At 61.5% G+C, this 25,484-nt stretch overlaps 8 protein-coding genes across 8 annotated transcripts; 3 read left to right on the top strand and 5 right to left on the bottom strand.

Annotated features, from left to right (window-relative positions):
• Positions 1-784: 784 nt before the first annotated feature.
• COLE_02249 (uncharacterized protein) lies at positions 785-3,922 on the top strand (the record flags this gene model as incomplete). The annotated part of the gene is made up of 2 exons (XM_018425604.1): positions 785-1,272; positions 1,309-3,922. The coding sequence occupies 2 exons, from the start codon at positions 785-787 to the stop codon at positions 3,920-3,922; spliced, it is 3,102 nt and encodes a 1,033-aa protein (XP_018275546.1).
• A 356-nt stretch (positions 3,923-4,278) lies between these two features.
• Positions 4,279-6,226, top strand: COLE_02248 (uncharacterized protein; the record flags this gene model as incomplete). The annotated part of the gene is made up of 6 exons (XM_065626201.1): positions 4,279-4,621; positions 4,741-4,844; positions 4,913-5,299; positions 5,334-5,632; positions 5,669-6,070; positions 6,103-6,226. The coding sequence occupies 6 exons, from the start codon at positions 4,279-4,281 to the stop codon at positions 6,224-6,226; spliced, it is 1,659 nt and encodes a 552-aa protein (XP_065482470.1).
• A 69-nt stretch (positions 6,227-6,295) lies between these two features.
• On the bottom strand, positions 6,296-7,804 carry COLE_02247 (uncharacterized protein; the record flags this gene model as incomplete). Its single annotated transcript, XM_018420550.1, has 2 exons — positions 6,296-6,971; positions 7,023-7,804. The coding sequence occupies 2 exons, from the start codon at positions 7,802-7,804 to the stop codon at positions 6,296-6,298; spliced, it is 1,458 nt and encodes a 485-aa protein (XP_018275544.1).
• A 1,073-nt stretch (positions 7,805-8,877) lies between these two features.
• On the bottom strand, positions 8,878-10,278 carry COLE_02246 (uncharacterized protein; the record flags this gene model as incomplete). The annotated part of the gene is made up of 5 exons (XM_018427003.2): positions 8,878-9,252; positions 9,406-9,499; positions 9,550-9,657; positions 9,805-10,005; positions 10,118-10,278. The coding sequence occupies 5 exons, from the start codon at positions 10,276-10,278 to the stop codon at positions 8,878-8,880; spliced, it is 939 nt and encodes a 312-aa protein (XP_018275543.1).
• Positions 10,279-12,082: 1,804 nt separating this feature from the next.
• On the bottom strand, positions 12,083-17,961 carry COLE_02245 (uncharacterized protein; the record flags this gene model as incomplete). Its single annotated transcript, XM_018427002.2, has 6 exons — positions 12,083-14,904; positions 14,939-15,357; positions 15,396-17,188; positions 17,223-17,492; positions 17,614-17,760; positions 17,866-17,961. The coding sequence occupies 6 exons, from the start codon at positions 17,959-17,961 to the stop codon at positions 12,083-12,085; spliced, it is 5,547 nt and encodes a 1,848-aa protein (XP_018275541.1).
• Positions 17,962-18,424: 463 nt separating this feature from the next.
• On the top strand, positions 18,425-18,943 carry COLE_02244 (uncharacterized protein; the record flags this gene model as incomplete). Its single annotated transcript, XM_018424432.2, has 1 exon — positions 18,425-18,943. The coding sequence occupies one exon, from the start codon at positions 18,425-18,427 to the stop codon at positions 18,941-18,943; it is 519 nt and encodes a 172-aa protein (XP_018275540.1).
• Positions 18,944-19,049: 106 nt separating this feature from the next.
• Positions 19,050-22,244, bottom strand: COLE_02243 (uncharacterized protein; the record flags this gene model as incomplete). Its single annotated transcript, XM_065626200.1, has 7 exons — positions 19,050-19,382; positions 19,419-20,097; positions 20,218-20,990; positions 21,023-21,581; positions 21,613-21,779; positions 21,812-21,872; positions 21,913-22,244. 7 exons carry the CDS (start codon positions 22,242-22,244, stop codon positions 19,050-19,052), a joined length of 2,904 nt encoding a protein of 967 aa, XP_065482469.1.
• Positions 22,245-22,702: 458 nt separating this feature from the next.
• Positions 22,703-24,028, bottom strand: COLE_02242 (uncharacterized protein; the record flags this gene model as incomplete). Its single annotated transcript, XM_018420551.1, has 4 exons — positions 22,703-23,130; positions 23,553-23,651; positions 23,814-23,914; positions 23,946-24,028. The coding sequence occupies 4 exons, from the start codon at positions 24,026-24,028 to the stop codon at positions 22,703-22,705; spliced, it is 711 nt and encodes a 236-aa protein (XP_018275538.1).
• Between the last annotated feature and the right edge of the window lie 1,456 nt (positions 24,029-25,484).

Below are 25,484 nucleotides of genomic sequence, written 5' to 3'. Positions count from 1 at the left end.
ATTCTACTCATACCTCGTCACCTGCAACGCCCGCCGTCCAGCGCCCAGCATCAAGCACAAACACAACATCGCGCACGCCACGCACGCGACCGTCAACGCGAACACATCGCGGATCGCGCGACCCACCTTCGCATCATCCACCAGCCGTGTCTGCTGTGTCTGTGCGATCTCGGTGCCCGCCTGTGAACTGTGAGTAACGCCGCCGACGCGCTGCTCCTCGGCGCGGTGTGTGCGGTGTGGACGGTGTCGTAGTGTGTGTGCGCCGGAAACATGACAGTGTGGGGGTAAGGCGGTGAGGAAATGAGGAGATGAGGATGGGACTGGGATACTGGGGGAGGAATCATTGCTGGTCAAGGGGGCCATAGGCGTGAAGGGGTAAGGAAGAGGTCCGAGTGTTGGCGTCGGCGTCTCGCGATCTCTCGACGCCATCGCCATCACTGCGCACACTCTTGGCCTCATCCTCAATCCCCTGTCCTCCCTCCTCCCTCCTCTCTCCTCTCTCTCTCCTCTCTCCGCCCAAGCTCTCATTCCCCCTCTCCCCTTTGTTTCTCTCGTTTATGAGGCCTCGAGAGAAAGATCGGGGTGGGCTCGAGCGCGATGGCGACCGCCTCGCATGATGCCATGCCGCGACTCTCCCTGTCCTCTGACGCCGGCATCTGCACAGCTGCACAACCCCGTGGTCTACTCGCTAATCTTATTAACAGTGCTCGAGCCTCCAAGATATCTCAATCTCGCCCCTCACGGCCCCTCTCACTCACCATCCCACCAGCACCGGTATCCCGCCATGTCTCTGCGCGCCGCAACCGACGCCCGTGGCGAGCTTCGCTTCGACCTGCAGCGCTCGCCCAGCCAGCCGTCGCTCACGCACACGGTTCTCACCGAGCAGTCCGACGACCAGGGCCGCTCGCTCACGACACCCTACGCGACCAGCATCGACTTTGACTCGTCCACAACCGATGATCATGGCCATCTTCTTCCCAAGGGTGCGGCCCCTGCGCGGCCCGGCGCCACCTCCGCCACAGGGGGTTCTTGGGGGCGTTCCTCTGTTCGCTCGATCCGCAAAATGCCTAGTGTGCCATCACGCTCCATCCCCGAATTCCATGTCCCAGCTTCATCGCCCACTCCCGCCCCTCCTCTGCCGACACCTCCCGTCACCGACAACGTCGACAAGCGGAAGAGCAAGCGTCTGTCGTTGACGCGGTCTCTACACGACCTCCGGGAGCGCCGCGCCGCAGACAAGGCACGCAAACGCGCGAGCACACTTTCGGAAAAGTCCGTCCATCATCTTTGGAATCAAACTGACCCCAGGCTGCCGAGGCGAGTGGCTGACCTCCCACCAGAGCTTCCGCCAGTACCATCCGTCCCGTCCATGTACAAGGCGGCCGGCCCGTCATACCAACCTCACTCGCAGCTTCAGACAGGTCCTCCCTCTCCCGCTCCCAGATCACGATTTTCCATGCTGCCATCACGACGCGACGCGACCGAACACACAGTTGGAGGTTTGCCATCGGCGCCACCGACGCCCAAGTCCTCTGGATTCGCAGGATTCATTCGCAGACTTACAAGTAAGAAGAGCCGAGCGGATCTGTCACAGCACGTGCAGCATGTCCCTCCTGTTCCTCCTGTTCCTCCAAAGTCGAACTCCGGGCGATCGGGCACACAACGCTCGACCACACGTCAGCCGGCGACAACTATGCCCGCACAGGGACCGTTCGGATCGATAGGCCGCAAGACGCGTCTCGATAATGTCCCGCAGGTCGAGGCACCATTGGCTGTCCGTGGCATGCTTGCCGAGATGAAGGACGAGTCCGGCAGCATCCAGCGCCGCGGAACCAACAGACAGCAGCGACAAAGCCAGATCCGCCGTGTCCCCGTCCCGACATACTCGATGGACGAGTTTGAGCCCATTATCGATCCCCGGGATCTCCCCGCCCCGCCAGAGCCGCCCGTGGAGCTTCATGCCGCTGCCGAGGCGCGTGCCGAAGCCTTCGCGAGACTCATCGGCTCGCGCCCTGCCGCGTCCTCGATCAAGTCGATCGACTCTGGCGCCTCTCACCGTGTTCGTGCGCCCGTTCCGCCGCCGCGTACCAACTCGCCCCGCTCCAAACAGTCGACCCCTGCGTCCAAGTCGGGCTCGGACATGCCCATTACGCCTCCACCTGAGGCTATGGACGTTTTCACCGCATACCCTGTGCCAACTCCCATTGTCGCGCGCGAGGTCTCAGAGGAGCCCGAGTCGATCGGTGACGACCGTCCGGCTCCCGGCTCGTCCATTGAGATCAAGTCAGTCCGTCGTTACTCGGTGACATCGCAGGTTGTCGTCATAGACAAGGACGGCGACAGCGACCTGCGTCCGCCGAAACTCAACGTCCTCACAGCCCGCTCGGTCCCACACGCCGCGAGCGCCGTATCCGCACACAGCAAGGTCTCCAGTATCTCCGGGAGCGAGATGGAGGAGGAGCACTCGATGCTGGTACAACATGGGAGCCGCGAGCCCCTCCCCGTCACGCCCCTCGTGATTCCCATTCCAATGGTTGGGGGCTCACCGCTGACTTTTGGTGCGAATCTGCACCGGGCTGTCGAACCGCAGCAGGCGGCCCATCAGCCGTTCTTGGCCGAGAGCCCGACGGACCGCGACTCCTTCGGCCATGGCTTCCTCCCGCCCCGGGTCCTCAGTCGCCAAGATTCTGTCGATGACTTCCACTCGGCGTACGGCCACGGCTCAGTCTTCGGGTCTGACGCTGGCCATGCTCCATCGTCATACGGCTACGGGCGGCATCCCGTCTACGGCGGTAGCCGCTCAGACCTGGGCCACACCACTTACCGGGTTCCCCACGGCGCGAGCCGCTCTGATCTCGGACACGCCGATTCCTTGCAGACGGCGCGCATGTTCAGCGCGAGCGCGAGCCGTTCTGACCTCGGACATGGCAGCAACCTTACACAGCACCCATTTATTGCCAATGGCCACCTCGCAAGCCGACAGACGAGCGCCTCCCGCGTGGACTTTAGCCGGCCGCCCACGGCGAGCCATTCAGACGTTGGTCACGGCCGTTCGCCAATGGCGAGCCAGTCCGACCTCGGCCACACCATCCCTCGCGTGGCTAGCCGCTCCGACCTTGGGCACGGGGCGCGCCCCAGCGCCCGTTCAGAGATTGGCCACGCATCCCGCTCCGAGAGCAGCCACAGTTTCCGACGGCCAAGTCAATCCGAAAATGGACATGGGCGTCCGCTTGGCCCCAAGCGTTCTGTCCCTGACCTGCGGATGGCCAAGACGTCTTTCCCAGACCTGCGTTCGGCCGCCTCTATCAGCCGCCAGGTTTCGCGCGACACAGCCTCTGGATACAGCGGGTCGATAACTAGCCACCGCGCTCCGTCGCGCCAGGCTTCGTTCGGCGACTTGGGGCTGTCGCGCGGGCCAAGCACGTCGAGCAGGAGGCTTGGCGGGCGCAAGGTCTCATATGATGACTTTGCGCGCGTCGCAGGATCTACGCACGGCAGTGTGAGCGGGCATGGGCACGACAGCGACGAGTTCTACTCGGCCATGGACCACTCGAGTATCGGTCACAGCTCATGGCTGCACGAGGACCCGCGCGCGACACCCACCCCTCGCACGCCACGTACGCCGCGCACTCCGCGCGCGCTTGCGGGCAGCTCGCCGGCGCGCGAGGCGCCGGTCGGCGACGGCCTTCTCGAGCGGAGCGGGAGCCGCACACGCCTGCGCTCGCTCACGCGCAAGATGAGTAAGAAGACCAAGCAGCCGCCCACGAGCTACGACGCCTACGCCGAGAAGCAGGTGCAGCTGCTTACGAGACGCAAGAGCTGCAAGCCTACGATGCACTCGGACGCGAGTCTTGCTGCCGAGATCAACGGCGTTACGGACAAGGAGGACGCGCGGGTGATGGAGGCCGTGTTCATGGCCTAGGCAAGTATGTGATATGTGTATTTGTAGGACACTCGCAGGCATCGAGCACCCGCCCATCATTGTTCAATGCATACCCTATTTCAGGCGACTTGCGCTGAAGATGAGCAGTCACTCCTGCCACCTTCTGCCGGTTGCGCTCGACGGATGCTCAAGGTGAGAGCATGACGATGAGTCCATTGGGCCATGAATAAAGTTGGCTCGTTTCGAGGAAGACCCCTCGGAACCATGCACCCGGCATGACGCCACCGCACGTCTCGAGCGCGACTTCCCACCCATCCTCACTCCGCACCTCATTCTCTCTCTTCGCCACTCGCCCACCCCCACTCGACAACATGCCAGTCCCGTGGCGCCGCGGCATGCCCGTCCCCTACCCTTTCTACATACTCGTGGTCTGCACGATCGCGATACTCATCCTCTTCGTCCAGCAGCCCGAGCTCGCCACCCGCGCCGTCACCTCGGTGACAGCCTACTCGCCCCTCTCCTTCGTCTTCTTCGCCGCAAAGCCCACACATGAGGTCTTTGCTCAGCCCACAGACCTCAGACGGCGGCGTGTGGCCATCGTCGGCGCCGGAGCCTCCGGTAGTGCCGCGGCATTCTTCCTGTCCCGCGCGGCGCGGGAGGCCGAATCCCGCGCTGGGGCACCGCGGGGCTCACTCCTTGATATTGTCGTGTACGAGCGCGAGGACTACATTGGCGGACGTGAGTTGTCTTGGGCAGGGAAAATGCGATGAGCTGTGGGTGATCCGTTGGCTCGATAAGAGCCAAAGAATGCCGGAGTGGCTCGGAGAGGGGACATCCTGGCGTACGCTCACACAAAGGCAGCACGGTCGTCTACCCTCACGGCGACACCAACTTGCGCCCCGTCGAGCTGGGCGCGAGTATCTTCGTCGAGGCTAATCGCAACCTCGTCAAGGCTGCCAAAGTGAGTGAGGCGGTGTGGGAACCGAGGGCTTGCGCAGGCGTCGGTTCCGAGGTCCAACCTGACACCAGCTCTTCGGCCTGGATGTCGTCGACCCGGAGTTCGGGGACACGGGCGTGGCGGTATGGGACGGCACGCAGTTCCTGTTCACGACGTCGACTGAGAAGGGCCGCTGGTCGGGGTGGTGGGACACGCTGGCCGCGCTGCGCCGGTACGGTGCGCTCTCGCCGATGCGGCAGCGCGCAGCGGTCGGTGCGCTCCTCAAAAAGTTTGCGCGGCTGTACGACCCCGCATGGCTTGCCAACCGTGGGAGTGTCGATAGTGTCGACGAGTTCGCTGCGAGTGCGGATCTGGGCCAGGCCCTCACGACGCGGACCGGGGAGGACTGGGCACACAATGTAGTCAAGGCTCGCGCCCGCTGGGTTGACGAAATCATGGAGGCCAGCACCCGCGTCAACGTGAGTCCAGCCGATGAGGAGGAGCTGATAACAGTATTGCGCCGATCTGAACGAGATCCACGCCCTGGGAGCTGCGGTATCGCTTGCTGCCGGCAGCGCATATGCCATCGCCGGCGGCAACTACCGCCTCTTTGAGGCGATGCTCAAGAACAGTGGAGCCGACATCCGTCTCGAGACCACCGTGGACGCAATTGAGTCTCGTGACCGCGGCTTCCGCGTTACCTCAAACCACTCGTTCACTACCGACGACTACGATGAGGTCTTCTTCGCGGCGCCGTGGCACAGCTCGCCCGTCGCGAAGAATCTGTCAACGCACTTCACTCAGCCTATCCCGTGCGTGGAACTTATACGACCTTGAGTTGACAACAGTAAACAGGATTATGTGCGCCTGCATGTTACAATGCTCGCCACGACCGCCCCGCACGTGGATCCCCTGTACTTTTTCCGCGGTCCAGACGAGGCCATCCCAGGTACGATTCTGACAACGGGCGCGACGGCGCGTGCGAACCCCGGCGCTGCCCGTCCCGAGTTCCAGAGTATTTCGTACCATGGGGAAACGTATCAGGGCTCAGGCGAGTGGGTTGTTAAGATCTTCTCCAAAACGCGCCTCAACAACGAGCTCCTCGCCGACATTTTCGGGACAGATCCCACCTGGGTCCATCGCAAGGTGTGGGACAGCTATCCCGTCCTACACCCCACGGCAAGCTTCCCGCCCATGCAGCCGATGCAGGGATTCCACTATCTCGCCTCGCTCGAGCCATGGGTCTCGACGTAAGTTTGGTGCAAAACTTTGCTGACAGCAGCATGGAAACGCAGACAGTTTCGGCGCGCGAGGCTGTGGCCCGCACCGTTCAGCGTTGGTGGAACATCGGTCTGGGCGAGTGCCGCGCAGCTGCTGATTCGTGGGATATGACCTGTGGCAAGTGATTCATGTCGAAGCTACGATTTCTGTATATTGTATCTGCATGTGTTCACTCCTCTGAACATAACCTCTGATCACTTTCCCACTAACTCCGGATCAGACAGGACGCGCGCAAGCACTTCTTCTCGCAGGAGGAGGCGGAGACTCACGCCGCCACGGGCGCCGTGCTCCACTCCCGCCTCCTTCGCTTCCATCACTACAATAATTCCGTCGACCGGCGGCATGAAGGGATGCACACGCGCAGCAGTCCCATATCCGAAGTCAGCGGCATATGCGCCAATTCCCAGCCAGCTAGTAGAAAGAATATTACGGCTGCCGACGAAGACGTTCCACTCGCGTGCGGGGTCGAGTGCGTTCGCCATGTGGTGCAGGACGGCGGACGCCCTGTCCTTCGTCACGCTCTTGATTCCTGCACGAATCGCACGTGCGCCAGCTCCCGGATTGCCGAGGAGTGCTTTGGCGTCCAAGCCCGCAGAGACATTGATGAGCGGCGCGCCCTGGAAGTCGTCGGGCAGGCCGAGGCGGGTACGCAGGCCCACACATCCATGCATCCACACCTCAGAGTCGAGCTCGCGAGCACGCACGACAGCGCGCCATGCCGCACCCAACACACCGTCGAGCGCGCTCACTCCCGGTGTAGAGAGGCGCGCCACGTCGGCAGCGGAGAGGTCCAGGACAGCGTCACCCACCGCTGCGTCAGCATCCCAGGTCTCGAAGGGCGCCCGGGGTCCACGCGGCCGGCCGGCTGCCCTGTCCGCCGCGTCGAGTTCAGGCGGCGGCTCGCGCGAGCGTGTGAACCACCCCGGTGCTTGGTCATTGGGGTCGGACGGGTCGTAGGCCCAGAAATCCAGGCGCAGCTGCGGCACGGTGTTTGCCAGCTCCTCTAGCTGTGGGCCAGGCGTGTCTGCGCATGCGTGCGCATCGAGGTCCATTGGAGCGTATGTCCGCGTGATAGTTGGCTGCGGCGCACCGCGCAGCATAGCGGTGTGAATTGTGCCCCAGTCGCGGAGGACGTACGCGAGTGCGTGCGCGTCGAGTAGTGCATGTTGGGCGGCAAGGGCCAGCGCCACGCCGCCACAATTGAACGCCGTGATCTGCGCCACGGCCGCTGGGCCAGGACAGGCCGGTCCCAGCGCGCTAGGCCGGAGTCGGAGGAGTGCAAAGATGTTCGGCATGACGGCTGAAGAGATGGCTTCGTTCCCCCTGTTCATGGGAAGCACGTCCGCCAGCGGTCCACCCCACTTGGCTTGCGTGAGGAGCAGGCCGGGTTCGTCGTCGCCCCAACGCACCCAGACGCGGCCGTAGCGTCTTGTGTGGGGCGGATATTCCGCGTTATTGGGCGGGGTGAGGCTGAGTGCGCCGCAAAGCTGCGGATATATTGCCAGCGTTGCTTCGAGCGCGGTGGTGAGGAGCACCGGGTCGTATGACCCCGATGCGGGCGCCGGGAAGTACCAAGCCGCGCCAGTGGGAGTTAGTTCCGCCAGCGCCGTGTCGGTGATGCTGGCGGGCGAGATGCCGCTTTTGCGGGGACTCGGGTGAATACAATGCTGAGAGGTGTGGCTGAGTTGTGGGGGGAGCTGCATTGCGGACGTGTGAGGAAGAGAAGCATCTTCCCACGACGACTGCCTTTATTGATGTGACGGACGAGTATCCCCCACACACACGTCGACATCCAGCTGAGGTGGCAACGACACCTGTCCCGTCAGCAACTGACGCACTTCCAGGAATGCTCATGAGCATGGACCATGCAATAGGCGAGAATGGGCGGGCCGTGCGTTAAAGTTTGCGACTGCAGGAACAAAGCGACCACCTCGGTGGCGACTCGTGAACACGCAGGTCCACGCACGACAGACAGCAGCACCAGGTCCGCCGCGACTCAGGTGTAGGGCCTGTGCTTTGTTGTACATGGACAGCACTACGGTCAGCATACGAAACGGCAGTTGATGCAGACGCCAGTGTGAGCTGCAAAGGCAGTGTGGCCTGAGCGTCGCAACAGCTCCCTCCGCCGGGTTTTTGGTCGCCTGACGACATCCGTGAAGAGAAGGCCACTCAAAGCGTAAAAGCTGTAAGCATAACCGACTCTGAGGGGGACCGTGGAGCTCCAAGGATGAGCACGAGAGAACTCTCGATGAGGGAGTACGGATGCAGAATTTAGCACGAGGCACCGCCACACTCGTCCACACACCGCCTCTTCACCGCCTCAGTCAACTTGAATCAGCAGACGAGGAGTCATTCCGCGTAAGCTTGTTGAGCCGCGTAAGCATCTTGGCCCTAAGCATCCGTGGCAAAAGCCGGGCTCCCATGATTTGCTGCACTGCATTACAATCCTCGACGCGGAGAAAGATGACCGGGGTTCTTCATTTAGTATTCAGGCGAGATTGAAATGTTGAGCATATGTCCTAATCCACATCTGGGCAATTAGAGACGTGGTCCAGCTGAGATCGCCGACGACAAACCAAATCGCGAACATACTTGCTCGAGGCGGCGTTCTTGTGGTCGTTTGATCACTTGGAATGATGCACGTGAACCATCCGCGCAAGGCAAGCCACACGCAACCACACGTAGCTCGCGACGTCCGCATTGGCAGACACCCGCAACTGCTCAGAAACCCGTGCATATCTACTTCTATTCTACCCGTCGTTTCTACTCGCAGTCTCTACTCGCGGTTGTCAACGCGCTCACCGGCGATGAACTTGGCGACAGCCTCGGTGGTCTCCCCGGGCTGGTCAGCGTGGACCCAGTGCCCAGCGTCGATCGACACGAGCTGCATGTTGGGGAAGTAGGCCTCGCAAATGGGGATGTTCTTGCGGTTGATGTACGGGCTCTTCTTGCCCTTGATGAAGAGCGTAGGGCCATCCCACTGGGGCGAGGTCTCGCTGACGGGAGGAGGAGGGGAGTAAGGGAAGCCGCCGATCTCGGGGATCTCCTTAGCCATGATGTCGAGCGGCACGCGGAAGGCAAGGTAGCTCTTGCCGTTGCCGTCATCCACGTTCTTCACGTTGGTAAGAAGGAACTGGCGCGTGGCAGCGTCCTGTCGTCAGCTGAGGGTGCTGAGAGCCGGTTATTGATCGCAATGTGAGGCAGAACGGCAGAAGACCGAGATTGGAACGGAGTCTGCCGGAGATCCCGGATCTCTTCGCCGCATTTAGGCTCAACTGGACGCCACAAACCCGACGCGACTCACCGGCTCAACCTTCTCCATGATTTTGTCGGCGTCGGCGCGGCTCGAAACCTTCGCGGCCTCAACCTCGCGCATGGCGCTGATGTACTCCGCAAAGCTTGACGGGCGTCAGCTGAGTACTGCACTAGGGAGTAAGGAAGTACGTACATCGGCGCCACCTTGCCAGTGGCAGGCGACATGTCGATCGCGATGAGCGAGCGGAGGTTGCCGTTGAGCTCCTTGTTAAGCGCGTACGCCTGCACGGCCTTGCCACCCCTTCTGTTAGCGGTAGAAAGGAGAGAAGATGGTGTTGTGGGTTCTTCTGCACCCCAGCTAGCTCGAAGTCCACTTCACTGCAGAAGCCGCTCCGAGACGTCCTGTCCCGTCTTGGCGACCTCGCTCTGCAGTCCCGATTACACTCACATGCTGTGGCCGAGGAGGTTCATTCCGCTCTTGATGCCAGCCTTCTCGGCAAAAGCAGCGATGTCGGCGGCCATGTCGGCGTACCCGTGAGGTGTGGCAGCGGGCGACATGCCGTGGTTGCGCATGTCAAGCGCGTAGACCGGCATCCCGAGACGCTGGGCAAAGCCCTTAGCCAGCGAGCGCCAGTTCTGCTTCGAGCCACTGTAAGTCAGCGCCGACCAAGATGCGCGAGCGACAGGCTGACGGAACCGTCCTCTCCATGACGCAGCACGAGGGAGAGAAGCAGAATAAGGAGAACAAAAATCGCACTCACAAAAGGCCGTGGCACAGCACAAGGCTCTGGTCGGCGTGCTTGACCTCCTTGGGCTCAAAGAGGTCGTACACAAGCTCCACCGAGGCCGGGCGCGAGAAGGCGCGGACCGCCGAGGCCTTGAGCGATGCAGAGAGAGGGCGAGTGCTGGCGCGGAGAGACATGGTGGTCAGACGCTGCGGAGACGCTAGAGAGCACGGGGGTTAAAGTGAAAGAAGTGAAAGACGAAGATTGGCGAGGAAACCGTGATGGAAGTCACCTCCACTTCGGATCTGGTCAGCCGGTGGCTTGGCTCTCCTCAGCCGAGCACCGAGCGGTGGGCAACGCCCACGGGTAAACCGCGTGAAACGCGCATGGTTTTACTCTTTCAGTTCCATTGCAGCACACGCGAATCTCACGTGATCCGGACGATCCTCCGGTGTTGATCGACGCGTCCCCTCGACGCCGATCATCAGGCCCATCATTCCGGCATCGATTCCTGCGGCTGACAATGCCATCAGCAGTCACCCCACCCAAAGCGGCCATTGGATCTTCCGGTATCGGCCCGCTCCCTGCTCTGGCCCTTGTTGTTGCAGCCCGCTCCCGCTAGCTCTACTTGCTGTCGGGTATGATGATGACCTGCGGGACGCCAGCTGAAGAAAGTTCATAAGCTCTCAGCGAGGTGGCCCACCATTCTTGCCCATCTTCACTCACCTCATGCCTGACTCCAAACCCAACGCTGCCGAGCAGTCTGACGACCTGCCCGCGCCCTGGGTGCGCCAGTGGGACGACACTTATCACACTTGGTGAGCTGGCGCTCTGTTCAGCGGCTGACGCCTGGTTTTACATCAACCCAACCACTAACCCGCCGACCACAACGTGGACACACCCGTTTGCCAAGGACGGCGAGGCACACCCCGAGCAAGTTGAGGATCCGCAGGCAGCGGTGAAGGTCGTGGAGCGCTTTGCCGCCGAAAACCCGGAGGCTGCGCAGCAGGTCAGCGAGCGCGGCCTTGGATCGCTGCTTGGCAGGTCGAGCGGCGGCATGGGCATGGGCAGCAGCCATTCCAGCAGCATGGGAATGGCCGGCGATGGAAGCCTTGGTGGGATGCTTCTCGGCGCGCTCCTTTCCGTGGGTCGTCTCAGACAGGCAGGGAATGGCGGAATGGATAGTCGTGAGGCGTTTGGTGTGGCTTGCGGAGGCTATCTTGTGGCTTGCAACAAGCATATCGCCTACATTTTGGACTGTGTTCACCATCTCGCTAACCGCAGAACAAGAGCAGCCACAACACCTACGGTTTCGGTGGCAGCAGCGGATACAGCCACAGCATGGGTCCACCACCGTTCATGGGCGGCGGCATGAGCCCCTTCAGCATGAGCCCCTTCGGAATGAGTGGCATGGGCGGCATGGGCGGCGGACCATTTGGTATGGGCGGCATGGGCGGAGGTATGGGCATGATGGGTGGACCCCATGGCCGCCCGCATGGCGGCGGCGCGTTTGGCGGTGGCTTTGGTGGCGGTCACCACAGCCACGAGGGAGGATTCGGTGGCGGTGGATTCGGTGGCCCAGGTGGCGGTTTGGGAGGCCACGGCGGACACCTCGGCGTGGGACACCATGGCGGGCGCTGGTAGGCAGCAAGACATAATTTGAGATGACACCCACGATGCCTCTTATGAAGGACGCAAGAGACCAAAATTAACGACGAGGGCCTCAAGTTGGGCAGGTTCCGAATAATGAAGCATGAACGGCGCGTCCCAGCAATCTCGCTCAGAAGACGGGAGTGCCAAGGCGCCCATGGCTCATGCAGAAACCGATAGAGGGCAGTGTACTGACAATGAGAATGGTAGGACCCACGGTCAGACAGTTGTGTGAGAAGAGACTTCGGAATATGAAGATAACCAAAAGCAAATGCGTCGTAACTGCGAGTTATGGAACCTGAGCGTGTCCATGCTCAGAATATAATGCGCAAAGAGCGCCTCGCATCGCGTCTAGAATCCGAAATCGTCAAAGTTGAACTCTGTACCCCCTTGGGCTGCGTTGGCATTAGGGTTGAGATCTTTCATTAGATTGGCGCCTTTTCGGGGCTCAGTGTCGGGGGTCGTAGGGCTCTCCTTCTCCGGGGGGCTGGGCATAGTATCGGCATCCGCCGTCTTAGGCGAGTCAGAGTCGGGTGATGACAAAGACGAGGGACTTGGCTGCTTGACCTCCGGCTCATGTGCCGCCGACGCGTCGTTCGCTCCTCCTTGGGGTTCTTCTGCGTCAGAAGCTTTGCCAGACGGGGACTGGACTTCTTCCGAGTCAGACTCCGCCTTGATTCCGGCTCCGGGCTCAGCCTCGTCTTTGGAAGTGATCTCAACCTCATTCTTCTTTAGCGCGGGTTTGGGTGCAGGCTCGAGTGGGAGGAAGCTGTCGAAGCTAAATTCTGCGCCCCCTTGCGCCGACTGCGTGTGGGCGTTCGTCTCCTTCATGAGACTCAAACCCTTGGGCTTCTCCTCCTTGTCAGCCTTCTCCTCAGTCTTCAGCCCGTTGCTTGCATCGTCCCCGTCCCCAAGTCTGGAGAGAGGGCGGCCGGGAGCCGTGGGTGAGGACGGAGTGGAGCAGGTTTTCGTCGGCGACTTCTGTGGAGGCGTGGCCGGCCGAGGGGGCGCAGGCGATTTGGCGGGTGCAGGTAAGGTGTCTGGGAAAAAGTTGTTGAAGCTGAACTCAGTTTGGCCTTGCTCAGCCTGAGTTCCAGCCATCATCTCTTTCATGAAGTTTGCGCCCTTGTGGGCTGGCGTGCCGGCACCCGATCGGGCGGGTGATTGTCCTCGGAGCGCATTTCCCACCGGGCTCCTAGTGCCCGGTGATAAGGCGCGACTCCTGGGGCTGCCGGGGCTGACGCTATCGGGCTTACGCGCTGTCGATGCGGCGCCGCCGAACGAGTCGGCAAAATGGACATCAAAGAGCGGGGTGGTGTCCGCAGTGATGAAAGCTGGTGTAGCTGTACCGCTCGTCGAAGCGGGGGACGTGACGAGGTCCGGAACGCCCTTCGCCTTGTCGGGGGCGAAGAATGAGTCCATGTCGAACACAGCTGCGCCCTGCTCGACGTCGTTGCGCAACCCCTTCATTAAACTGGGTCTCTTGGGGCTCTCCTCTGGCTTAGATATGGCAAGCTGTGGCCGGGCATGCTTCCCTGGCGTCGGAGAGGGCTGACGCGTCGGAGGTTCAGTTCCCTCCGCCACGACGTCCATATCCATGAGCATGTTTTCGCGCCCGGCTGGTCGGGCCAGCATGAAACTGCTTCTGCGGCGCGGTGTATACGGCGACGTAGACATGCGACGCGCAGGTGAGATCGGGGCCTTTCCAACGTCGCCGTCCGTCTTGATGGGCTCTGGTCGCTTCTGAGGCTTCGGCGGCGGGAACCATGCGCGCTCGAAAGACCACGAGCGCAGTACATCCAGGCCGAGCGGATGACACCCCATGCGCCAGAATACTCTGGCGTTGTGGACAACAAAGTCGAACTCGAGAACCGGCGTGATCTCGCTAGTACCCTTTGCCGTCTGCAATGTTTTGCTCCTGAGGTGCCGGAATAGCAGCAGGAGCGAGGGGTCATCATTGTCAGGCTGCCCCACTGCCAGCTTGCCGCTACTCAGCGCATCAGCGTCATAGGCTGCCGCGACTTCCTCCATTGGAGAAACAATCACGCGCACACTGAGATCGCGGCGCTTAAGCATCCACAGAGCCCATGACGCCAACCACCGATGTCCGCCACCAAAGGCAATGGGGAGCACCGTGTCGGTAAGGATCCATTTGAGCAATGGACCATCGCCTTCTACGGCGCGTGCGAGCGCCACTGCCAACTGCCAATCGTTCAGCTGGCGCAGACACACCGTGATGGCGTCTTTGGGGCTGCCGGCAAGCATGAAAAATGCTGCGGCGTACTCGTAGCGCTGCTTGCTAAGAAGAGCATACGCATTCTTAGCCGCTGCCGTCTTCCAACGGTCGAGGGTGAAATCGTTGGCGAGGAATTTGAGCATCATCTGCTGTTCCCTGTGACCTGGAGCCTGGCGCCAGAGGCCGTGCACCACTTGCTTCTTGCCCAGTGCGAAGAAAAAGAGACTCGCGGAGACTGGATCGCGATCCTCCTCCGCCATGAACCTGTTGCGCGCGACTACCTCGAGCTGGGCTCGGATCTCTTCCTGGCTTCTCAGCCAGAGGAATACGCCCAAGCGTGCAGCATCCTCCCACATCATCTTGTGATTATCCGTGGCAGCCGTCGCGGCCTGCAGAAGAACGTGATGGGACTCGCTGTGCGTCGCCCAGACGATGTTGCGGAACGAGATACGCGCGTGAGCCTTGGGTCGCAGCCCCTCCTGAGGGATGGGGATAGGAAGAGGGCTGGTGGAGCCGCTGAGCGCGGTGCGGCGGTCACGGTTCGCAAACGCGCGGATGCTGATCAGGTAACGCAGGCCGCAAATGTCGAGAGAGCGCCGCGAGGCCTCAACTTCGAGTACGGCCTGCGCCAACGCCGCCAAACTGCTTTTGTCGCCTTGGTCGAGCGGGATGAGTACAGGACCGTCCAGTCTCTCGACCAGCTCTCGAACGAGCGATTCCGTGAACTCGTCGTCCGCGACCGGTTCCTCTGGAGGTGCTATCGAAAAGAGGCTTGTGTAGTCCGTTTTCGTGACCTTCTGGGGCAAGGCCGCATTTGACTGGTGGAACGCAAGAGGGTCCAGACGTTGGTAGATGAGGCGCCGCCGTCCGTCATCCTCACATTTACGCATGTCCTTGACGAGAGTGACGAGAATACTCTTGACGAGATCGATTTTGTCTTCTGTAAGCTTTGCCGCCGTGCAGGTACTCACCCCACATCAAACACTGGTGGAGCATGGTCGGGTGGAAATCAAACAGCGGGCCGTTTTCGTGTGCTATCAGCTGGAATATGTCCTCTGGCTCCTCGCTGTCCAACTCTGCATTAGTGGGCGTGGTCTGTCCCGATCGTGAGGGGGATGTCGGCTGCTCCAGGAATCGACTGAAGATATACACTTGGTTGCCAGCGCTGACAGCGAGCGATCCACCAGCAATCCAGACGGAGTCGTTGATCGGCACGGAAGTGTACCTGCGCATGTCGACGTGAAGGAACGGTGCCCAGCCTGGAGTGACGTCGACGTAGCTCATGCGTTGTTCGCATACCAGCACGATCTGGTGCGGGAAGCCTACAGCCAGCACAGACTGCAAGTCAGAGGTCGTCGTCCAGTCGAGGTCTTGAATGACATGGCCACCGCTGTGTATCAGCAAGCTCTCAGACACCGCGACACTCACTCAAATGTGTGCGTCAACTCCAGCCCAGTGGAGAACTCTGAAACGTTCGAGTCCCAGATTGTTACCTCGTATTTGTCGCCGAGCGCGCATACGAGCGCCGTCTTCTTCCGCGAACTCGTGCGCGCCAAGCAGACGTCCGTCTTCTCCGTCCTCACGATGCTCGTGCGGGTCCAGCCGCTAGAAGGAGTTTGTCCATCGGTACAGGTGTGTGGATTCACCTGTTTCCGCCTCTGACCGGCGAGGTGCTGGCCTAATCGCGGTGTCCAGAACTCGAGCACACCGCTCTCGGAAAGTGTCACGACCATGTCTTGAAGCGGCGTATCAGTCTCCCAGTCGATCGTGGAGCTGTGCCACCCCATGGGATCGACGGGAAGAATGAAGCGCGGTTTCTTCCCATCCACGACAGGGAGGTGTGAGTGCGAGATCAGGGTCACTATTGGCTTCTCGCTGTGGTACACACCACTCCCCGAGTGCCCAGACATGACGCTCCCTTTGACTTGCGGTGAGCCTAGTGGGGAGTCAGGAAGCATAGTACCCCTGCGCAACGGCGTCGAAGTCAGCGAATCTCGTCGCGCCAACGGTGACTCGGAGAACTCCATACGTGGTGAGGTCGGCGGTGGGTCGATGCGCCACACCCACGCCTCTCCACTAGCGGACACAGCGATGATGACAGCGCGACGGGTTCGCCGTCTCCTTGCACTATAACCGTCGTCAATGTCGGACAGGGCGAGCAGGAGCTCAATCTTGTCGTCCTTCTTTGGCGCGAAGTGGGGCATGACGACTGGTTCAGTCGGGACGCCAACACCAGGGTCCAGGTGTTGAAGGACAACCCGTGGTCCCTCTTTCGGGTCGTTGTAGTAGGAGGCAATTCCACGCCCTTTAGCGTAAATCGCGTAGAGTACTGGCGAGGCCGGCGCCATCCACTGCCCCTTGCCGACAAGTGAGGTCGTTCTGAGTTTGGACTCGTTTCGCGCCATTTTGCCAAGACGGCGCTTTTCCCACACGCCGATCTCACCTCCTTCGCCGATGGCGAGAAGTCCGCGTCCATTTGGTGTGCGCACGAAGCGCTCAATGTCCTGTGTCATGAGCACGGACATGGTCTCAAAATCGGCAGGCTCAGCGGCCTCGAACGACTCGTCACTCCCAGCAAAGAGATCCAGGAGAGAAACACGTAGGGTGGAGATGTCCGGCTGCGTGTTGGACGGAGGGAAGGCTAGGAAGAGCGTCTTGCCATCCAGCAGACATCCGCGGCTGGACCATGCGGCCTCCACGCGGGTGACGAACGATGCGAGCGGCTCAGACTTGATAAGAGTCGGCGGCGCCCGATCAAGATTCACGATGGAGCGAAGCACTACCTCGCCGCTGGGCCCAAACCACACCGCGATATCCGCCTCATCTTGATCAAGCGCGTCGAGTATCTTTAACACAGAAGCTGGTAGTCGCGCGCGCCCCGCGGCTGTGTGCGCTTTCTTTGCAGCTTGTCGTAGCGTCGCCCCGTCCGGTACCCAGATAGACCCGAACTCGGTTGGGCCCTTGCCTTTCGGAGGGAGAGTACCGGCGTCACGGAACGCCCTGTAGTCCATGGCGTATAACAGCTGGAACCACGTCGGGTCGTCCAAAACGGTGGCGTAGATGCGTAAGACACCGTTCGTAGTGACGACATATAGTTGCGCGTCGGATGTTGCCACTGTGCGCCAACCGAGCCACTCGATCGAACGCGGTTGGCGCAGATTCTGCGGGTTACCGGTAATGCCCTTGGCCCCAAACGCCTGAATAGAGATCTCGCGACCGCCCTGCTGTCAGATTGAGGAGTCGACGACAGCGCACCTGGAAGTACCACGCAACATGGGTCTTCTCCGGCGGCAGGGCTACCATGGGGCAGGGATCAGTATAGCCCGACCAAATACGATCCCAGACCACAACCTCCGCGTTTTCCGTGCGCCACAACTCGACGCCTGTCTGCGTACCGAGCGCGAGCGTGCCGCCCCAGAAGTCGAGAGATGCCACGGGAGAGTTGGCCACAATAGTAGAATGAACGCTCCAGCCTTTGGGCTGGGGAGCCCAAAGTACCACATGTGAGCCACTCCACGCGAGGACCTAGAGTCAGCGTGCCTCTACGGGCGCCGGATCGTCACATGGGACCCAGCATCAGGACAGGTCAACACCATCTTATCGTCCTAATGCTCGCTGGTGCAAGCAAGTAACACCCATCACTCACCATGCCATCGCGTGCGAGCACGCCCCCTACGTCGCGCGCGCTCCCTGAGGGTCCGGCGCGGTGCGGCAACGCATCCCAAAACGGGAGAGTGTCGTGCAAATCTCCATCGGGGTCAAGGAGTACCACATTTGAGGACGATGGATACACCTGATGTTAGCTGCTGAGGGAAGCTCCACAATGCGGAGCGGACAGGGGGAGGTGCGGAGGCCGGGTGAGGTAGGGAAGGTGGGCTTTCGGCATTATCATACTCACAAAGTATGACCCGCGCGGGGTGGTGATGGCGCTGAGCGCGCTAGGTGAGTCGCGGCGCGGACGACCGGGAATCGCCTGCCGTAGGCGCAGCGACATGATGTTTGTGAATGTGGGACGTCGATATGGTGAGGTTGCCTTGACAGAGGGCGTCATAGGTCTCCGGGCCAGTTGGGACCTCCACACTGGGAGAAGCACGTGACATGGAGTGGAGAATGCCTATGGAGCGGGACTTACCGCAACCCAGACCACGTGATGACGTGACGCCCAGGGCGTGTAGCTCAGTTGGTAGAGCGTTCCATTCGCAAGGCGACCCCAATGGTCTCCTGAGGATTTGGAAAGGTCTTTGGTTCGATTCCTAACTCGTCCAGAAGTGTCACTTTTTGGTCTGTGAAGAGACAGGTGGAGGTGACCCAAGGATTCCGAACCTCGGCGTCGGTCATCGTCAAGTCTCGATTTCCGTCTCAACATCTCACCATCTCCCCGCATCTCCGCATCCCAGCCGCTCTACGCTCCGCACGCTTTACGATCCGCTTACGTTCTCGGTCCTTGTTGATCCGCCATGTCCTTCGGCCGTCCCGGAGCCCTCTCTGACACCTTCAAGGTGTCGCCGCCTCAGCGCGGCAGCTTCCCGCTCGACCACGATGGTGAGTGCGGCGTATGCGCCGTGGACCCCTTCCTATCTCCAGTCACCAATCGCGCAAGGTGCTTCATGGTCGGCTCCGTTGTATCCCTCTTACGCCGGCCCCTCTCACAGTCGCTGACCGTAGGCGAGTGCAAGTCTTTCATGGTCTCGTACATGAAGTGTCTGAAAGCGAACAAGAACAACTCGGGTGCATGCCGCCCCGAAGCGCGCGACTACCTCGGATGCCGTATGGACAATGATCTCATGGGCCGCGACGACTGGTCCAATCTGGGCCTCGGGGACGTACCCGAGACAGCGGCCAAGGCAGCGAGCAGCGCACCGAGCGAGTCCGCGAAAGCGTCGGCGAGCTCAGCGGGCTCCGGAGGAAACGCAGCAAACGGGTCAAAACCCGCTGAGGGGAGCGGAGGCCGATGGGTTCCGAGCGAGAGGATATAATGGCGCCGAGCGATCCGCTCGCTTTCCACCATCTCTCCCCGGCCGAATTAGGATCTTCCCAAGGACACGCACCGCTCACAAATGCATGATTATAACATACTGTACATTAACCCCAGAGCTTCCACCACGGGCGCTCCTTCCCCGCGTCGCTTGCGCCGTCTCTCTTGTCCTTCTCGGCGCGCATCGTCTCGTACTGCTTCTCGAGCTCGCGCAGCTGCCAGCTCAACTCGGACCGATTCACGTCGTCAGTCAACGTGTGGATGATCTTCTCGCAAGCCCACTTCAGCGCCCTGTCGCTGCCGACTGCTGCGTCGGCCGTATAGCTGAGCTTGTCACGCATCTTGGCAACCTCGCGCTCCAGCTCCTCGATGCGCTCTCGGCGCATGCGCGCCGTGTCGAAGAGCGTTTGCGTTCCTGTAAATGCTGAACGCTCGAGAATCTAGCGTTAGTTCAGGGAATATGGAACAGAGCTCACCGACATGTCATCCGCACGCTTCGCCAGCATCCGCTCACGCTTGCGCAGCTCCCATACGACCTCACACATCGCAACGTCGAGGGCGAGCTGCGCCGGCTCAGTCACGTGCCGACTGCGGTAAACCCTGCGGTCGGCCTGTAAAGAGTGACTGCGACACAGCGGATTGACGCTCTCGCGGACCGCGGTCCCGTCATCCACGGGAGTCGCTGCTATACTGTCCGAGTCGACACTCCCTTCGATGCGCTTGCCCGTGCCGTGCCCGTTGGCGACGGCCCATTCCAACCCGTTGCTGTCGACAATGACGTCGGCGCCATCGCTGGCGGTGCGAAGCATAGCTACCCGGCGCGGTGCGCTCCACGTACTCGCGCTAACGATGTTCGAGTTAGATGCAGCTGAGCGGACGGTGGTCGCTGCAGAGCGTCTACGCGGGACGAGGGTCGAGTTGCGATCCAATCCGGGGTCCGAGTCTGAGTTTGGGAAGCGCATACTCTGATGAGCGAGCGACGGGGTCATACCGGGGGACGGTGAGCGTGAAACGCCATTGTTGGCGTCGTGTTGGTGATCCATTTCTGCTGGTTCGACAAGGGTGGGAACGTTGTGGCGCGCGTAGCTCTGCGCAGGGGTTAGAGCGTGCTTGCCACCTTCGGAGTCCGAGGTGTCGTATGTGGCCTGTTTTCGGCTGGGGGTCAGCAATGCAGACATAGAAAGGAGGGAAGGTCAACTTGGAGACGCCGTGAGAGTCATAGCAACGACTCGGCGATCGACAGGAAGCATCACGCCGCCGATCTGAACAACTCACCCGACAACGCGCAAACCACCCTTGGTGATGCCTTTGATCGCCCCCGTCGCAGCGCCAGCCGCAGCACCTGCAGCTCCGCGGATCGTGCCTATAGCAGTGGTGCCGATGTTTATGGATGCGTCGTCTTCTTCATCAGCCACTGGCTGATTGTTACGGCGGAACACTCTCAAGCGCGAGTGAGCACGGCCGTCGTCGATGCGCCCACTCCAGAGCTCAGCAACTCTGCGCGCACCCATGATGTCCCAGTCCTTTTCGCGCGACTTAAGGACACCTTTAACGTACGCCTCGAGGTCGGATGTGATAACGTCGGGCGCAGCGGCGCCAGCGCCGGATGGCACGATCATGCTAATTCCCGAGTCCTCGTCGCGGCCAGTAAAGCGGATGTGCTGCTCGCGCTTGCGGGCAGGCAGACCCTCGTCGTTGGCACCACCCCCCTTAACGACAGATTGAACACCAGATGCCACACTCCCAACCCCCGAGAGCAGTAGGCGGTGGACCTTGAGTGCGTCTGACGCATGCCCTTTGCGCTCAACGACATAGCTCCCGTTCAGCTGACGGATGGCCTGCACTGAGAGGAAGGGGGACGCGGGCTTTCCCGGATTGACGCTGGTTTGGTAGTGGCGCCACGCGGCGAGGAAGCGGCGTACGCTGTGGAACGGGTCCTTGGGGAGTCTCTCAACGTTGAGTACACCGAGCTGGTACCGTGTGCTGGTAACCGAGCTGAGGAGAACGGCGAGGGAGCGTGGGTCAATACAGCCTCCACTTGTCTCTTTCTGCCTGTCAGCGAGCCCACGCACCAACGCACCTCGAGCTTCAGACTCTCTTCCTGCTCCATGCCCATAGCCGCACGCCACTTCGCGATGCCTGCCTTAGTGTCATCACAGAAGCGGCCATCAAGCTCGAGCTCTTCCTGGAACGTCCCGTAGAAGCCCCACAGCGCAAGCGCGCCTTGTATGAGCTTGACGAGCTCGACCGTACTAAGCATGAGGGGGTCACGCTCAAGTGCGGCGGGCGTCGTGGCCGGCATCTCCTCAGAGCTTGGGCGTGAGGCGGGGCTGCTGCCCCGCGGTGACCAGTTAACACTGCGCTGTTGCGTGTGACCCATACTTTGGGAACGAGAATGGGAGTGTGTATGTCCCCGAACCGGTGACTGTGGCGGGGATCCTGCGCGGCTCGCCGTGCCCTGCAGCTGCGCGCCGCCTGGGATGGGCATGCGGTACGACTCGTAGAACTTGCGGCGGACCGCGGCGACTGGCACATCGTTTCCCATGGCAGCGCGTCCACCGCACCCAAGCCGCCTGAGCGCCGTGTTGAGCACAATGAATGGCCACGCTTCGCGCAGGTCGCCCTGGGGAATCGGCCAACTGTCGTCAGCCCATCCGCTAGGTGACGCACATGTCCTGCCCGTGCGCTGCGGGCGCCGATACAAGGAGTGTGCCCTCGGATGTGTTACGGGGCTGCGCGCGCGTCTCGCCCGCGAGCAACTGTGTGGCGGCGCGCAGCTCGTCGGCGCCGACTTTCGCACTCAAGTCGGCAGCGGGAACCAAGACGTAGCAGGAGATCTGATGAGCGTGGTCATAGGACAACTCACGACATCCGTCGGCTTGCCTGTGTAAGCCACAATGGTGAACGACCAATGCGTGCGCGAAAGGTACCTATTGTCAGACATGTTGGGGAGGGAAGGTGATGGCGCACCATGATCGGATGCCGTACAGCGCGTATCCGCGCATCTCGACCTCGCGATCGACGCGTAGCCGCCCCAGCCGCGGTAGCCATTGAGTCTCAAACTCGTCGAGTGGCCGGTCGGTCGGGACGAGCAGCCCCGCCGGCACCCCGAGGCGTGATGCGGGCGCTGACGCACGATGCGTGACGGAAGACTGCGGCGCGGTCGCGGACACGGGGGGATTCGGGAGGGGCGTGCGGCTTGACGTCGGCACTGAGAGCGGGAGTGACAGCGCAGAACCCGTTGCCTGCCCCGTCGAGCTGGTGGCAGGGGAGCGTTGGCGATCGCGCAAGCCGCGCGTCATTATTGGTGGGACGACGCGATCTCGCAATGCAGGGCTCGAGGGCGAGCCCGTCGACGCCGATGCGGGGCTGCCGAAGCGCGCGCGCGCGGGCGACGTTACGGGCGTCACCGAGGGTACCATGCGCCGAAGGGGGGCGGAGAAGGGAGTTGTGATGGGAGTGAAGAGTGAAACGTTGCACAACGTGCTTCATCACCCGCGATCGTCATACCGCAACGCCACTAACCGACAGACTGACACATTAGCTTCCGTATTTGCCACCCAACGTCAACGTAAGCCCAAGTAGTGAGGCAGAGGGTCCACGCAGCGGGACGAGCCTCTGCGACAACATAGAATTACATTATATACAGCTTGTGGATCTATGGGTCGTCTATGATCATGCAGGATATGCCTCGAGGAGAGGAAGATCGAGTTGTCTGCGTTCGTTCCGACTGCGCAGATGTATTGCCATGCAAGTGGATTTAGCGCTCACCGAGCGAGCGGCGGAGGTCGGCATAAAGGCGCTGGACAGCTGGGTCGTCCAGCTCAGTGAAGCGGATGAGCTGGTCATCGCGCTGACGCCCGACTTGGGGCGAGGCGGGTGCAGTGGGCACATGAGCCGTTGCTGGTGACGCCCCACGACGAGAGTCTGGCTCATCGAACAGCGTGTGCCTGGTCGATGTCTGCCTCGCCCGCTGTGCGGTGAGAGACAAGAACGTCTGCAGCGAATGGTGGTACATCGACCAGACCTGCTTGTTGACGGCCTCACTCTCCTTGCATGCCGCCAGCGACGGGCTCTTGAAGCTCGCCTTTAGCTCGTGCAGGAGATTAGCGACGTGGTCAACGTGTGGCTTCCACTGCGCAAGCTTGCCGCGGGGGTGCCACTCTCGCGTCTTCGGGTCCACCATGGCTGGAGTCAGCTCCATTCCGAGTGTGGCGGAATGTTGCGGGGCTCGAATTGTGTGGCCGATGGGCCGACGCACGGTGCGCGCCGTCCAGATTGGGGCCACGCCACAGAGATGCAGGTCCACACGACGCCGCATTCAGGCGCCACAGCACTGCCTCAACGCTGCTCGCTGCTCTCAATCGTGGAAGTGGTTCCGCCCGTCACTTCGGACAAGAATAGGTGGTCGTTGCGAGGGGGCGCTGGGGCGAACGCTCGCGCCTCCGCTCGATCCGTTCACGGATCCGATAGTGTTCCGTGCCCGATCCTCCGCACCTCCATTGATCTTTCAAGGCCTCACAAAGGCCGGTTCTGCCACGCCAATGCGCTCGGACCGCGGACCCGGGTACCAGAGACGCGTGCGACCGCCAAGTGGGAATCTGACTCACGGTGGAACACGTCGCTCTCGAAGAAGACCTGCGGGCGGACGCGGGGATACTGGCGCGGGAACACGAGTGCGAAGCGCAGGATCGCGCCGGCATACGGGCCTGATGTTAGCTGCTTAGCCAAGCAAGTGTTGCCGAACTGCGCATGTCGGCTGTGAGAGCCGAGGGGAAGCATCGGCCAGCGGGCTGACACTCCTGCTCGCGCCTCACTCCTTTGGGCCTGCCCTCGCACCATTTGCCAAAAGAAGGCTGCGCCACACTCACCGCGGTGAACGAAGAACACGCCGGCCCAGCGGCTGAATGTCTCGACGGTCGGGACGACATAGATTCCTGTGGGACAGTTGCCGGGGGCGCGGAGCGAAGCGCTAGAGTCAGCGGCGCCAGGGAAAAACGCACAACTCGATCGCCAGTTGCGACGTAAGCAGAGGCCCGATGTCGGGAGCCGCGTCGCGCTCGCGCGAGGCTGGCGGGACGGGCATGGTGGGGAGGTAGCGGGCGGCGGAGGAGTGGTGTTGGTATGGCCTTGAAGAAGGTGGTGTGAGACGAATCGCGTGTTCAGGAGCGACCGGTGGAGGTGTCGAGGAGTGAAACATCTGCCCCTTTCCGCCCCACTCTGACGATGTGGGTGGGATCCGACATGGAGAGTCTTGGGTGGCAAATTGTCGGCGGATCGGCGGTGCAGCCGTGCAAACGCGCGGGTTTTCGAGTGGCGACATTTTCAATGAATTTGTGAATTTGTGAATTTGTGGTCTGCGGGTTGGGCCTGTTCCCACGGTCCATGGCACGGATGACGAGAGCAAGTGCGACGCGTCGATCCGATCGCTGTGGCATGCGATCTGCGAGCGTGCGATCCATTCCCCACCCAGACCCCCCGACCGCCAGACCGCTGCCCGCACCCTCCCCGACGTGGGAACGAGTGCCAGAGAACCATGACGTAGACGTCGCAGTGGGCTCTAATGGAACATTCGCGCACTCGTCGTAAGCGCCCACATGCGTGGGCACGACGGGCACGGGCCTGATCGCCGTGCTATGCGTCGGCGAGTGCCGCATCACCTCCGGCTGGCCGCGCGGCCATCAGCAAGAACGGAGTGGCGTGGGAACTGCTGTGCACCGGGTCAGCGATTAGCAGGATACGGGACGCGTGGAGAGGTATGGGTGTGCCATACGTGGCAGTCTCACATTGGCAGTACGCGCCGGCCACAACTTACGCGCTTGCGAGCTGGAGATGGCGACGCTGGCGTGGCGGGTCGACGTGTGGCAGCAGAGCAAGGCCGCCGCTTATGGGATCATCAGATCTACCTGACGCGACTGTCTTCCTGACGCGACTTGTGCACTCGCAAACTTTGCATGGGCCATGGCCTAGGCCTGTGCGTCTCCCGGCAAGTGTCGTTGTGTGCGGGCGTCGCCAACGACGTACATACGTGCTCTGGCTCGGCCCGGCCTATGCTTGAGACTCGGCGCGGCACCGGGCGCACCCACGCGTTGGGCACCCAGGAAGCTAGCCGCCCCGTCCGGGTCGGTCTAGTTAGACGGGCATACATGCGCAGCTAGGACAGGGGGTTAGGGATGTGATGTGTGATGGGGTCAGTCTGCGGATGCGGGCGTCAGAGTTTCACTTGCAGGGCTGGTCGCGTCTATCAGCGAGGAGATGGAAGTCGGACACGCGCGATCTCGCCTGAACGGAACGTGGGGGTACTTTGTTCCGTAGTTTGACCGCGGCGTATCTTCCCAACGTTGGGGAAGCAGTCCGAGGGCCGACAGCCGATGGGACTGGGGCGGCAAATAACGGCAAAGCTCTGCGACGCCCTCCGTGGGAAGCTATCTCGGCTCAGCCACCAGCCACCAATGCATGCAACGCGTCTGACTTGGACGCGCTGACGAGAGCCCGCGCCGCGCCATGATCCAACTCGGCGAGATACGCGTGATCCCGAGTTG

Source organism: Cutaneotrichosporon oleaginosum (genome assembly GCF_008065305.1).
Source record: "Cutaneotrichosporon oleaginosum strain ATCC 20508 chromosome Unknown ATCC20508_contig02, whole genome shotgun sequence".
NCBI classification, from domain to species: domain Eukaryota; kingdom Fungi; phylum Basidiomycota; class Tremellomycetes; order Trichosporonales; family Trichosporonaceae; genus Cutaneotrichosporon; species Cutaneotrichosporon oleaginosum.
Note: the sequence above shows the minus strand (reverse complement) of the source record. Positions and strands in the feature narration are given on the sequence as shown.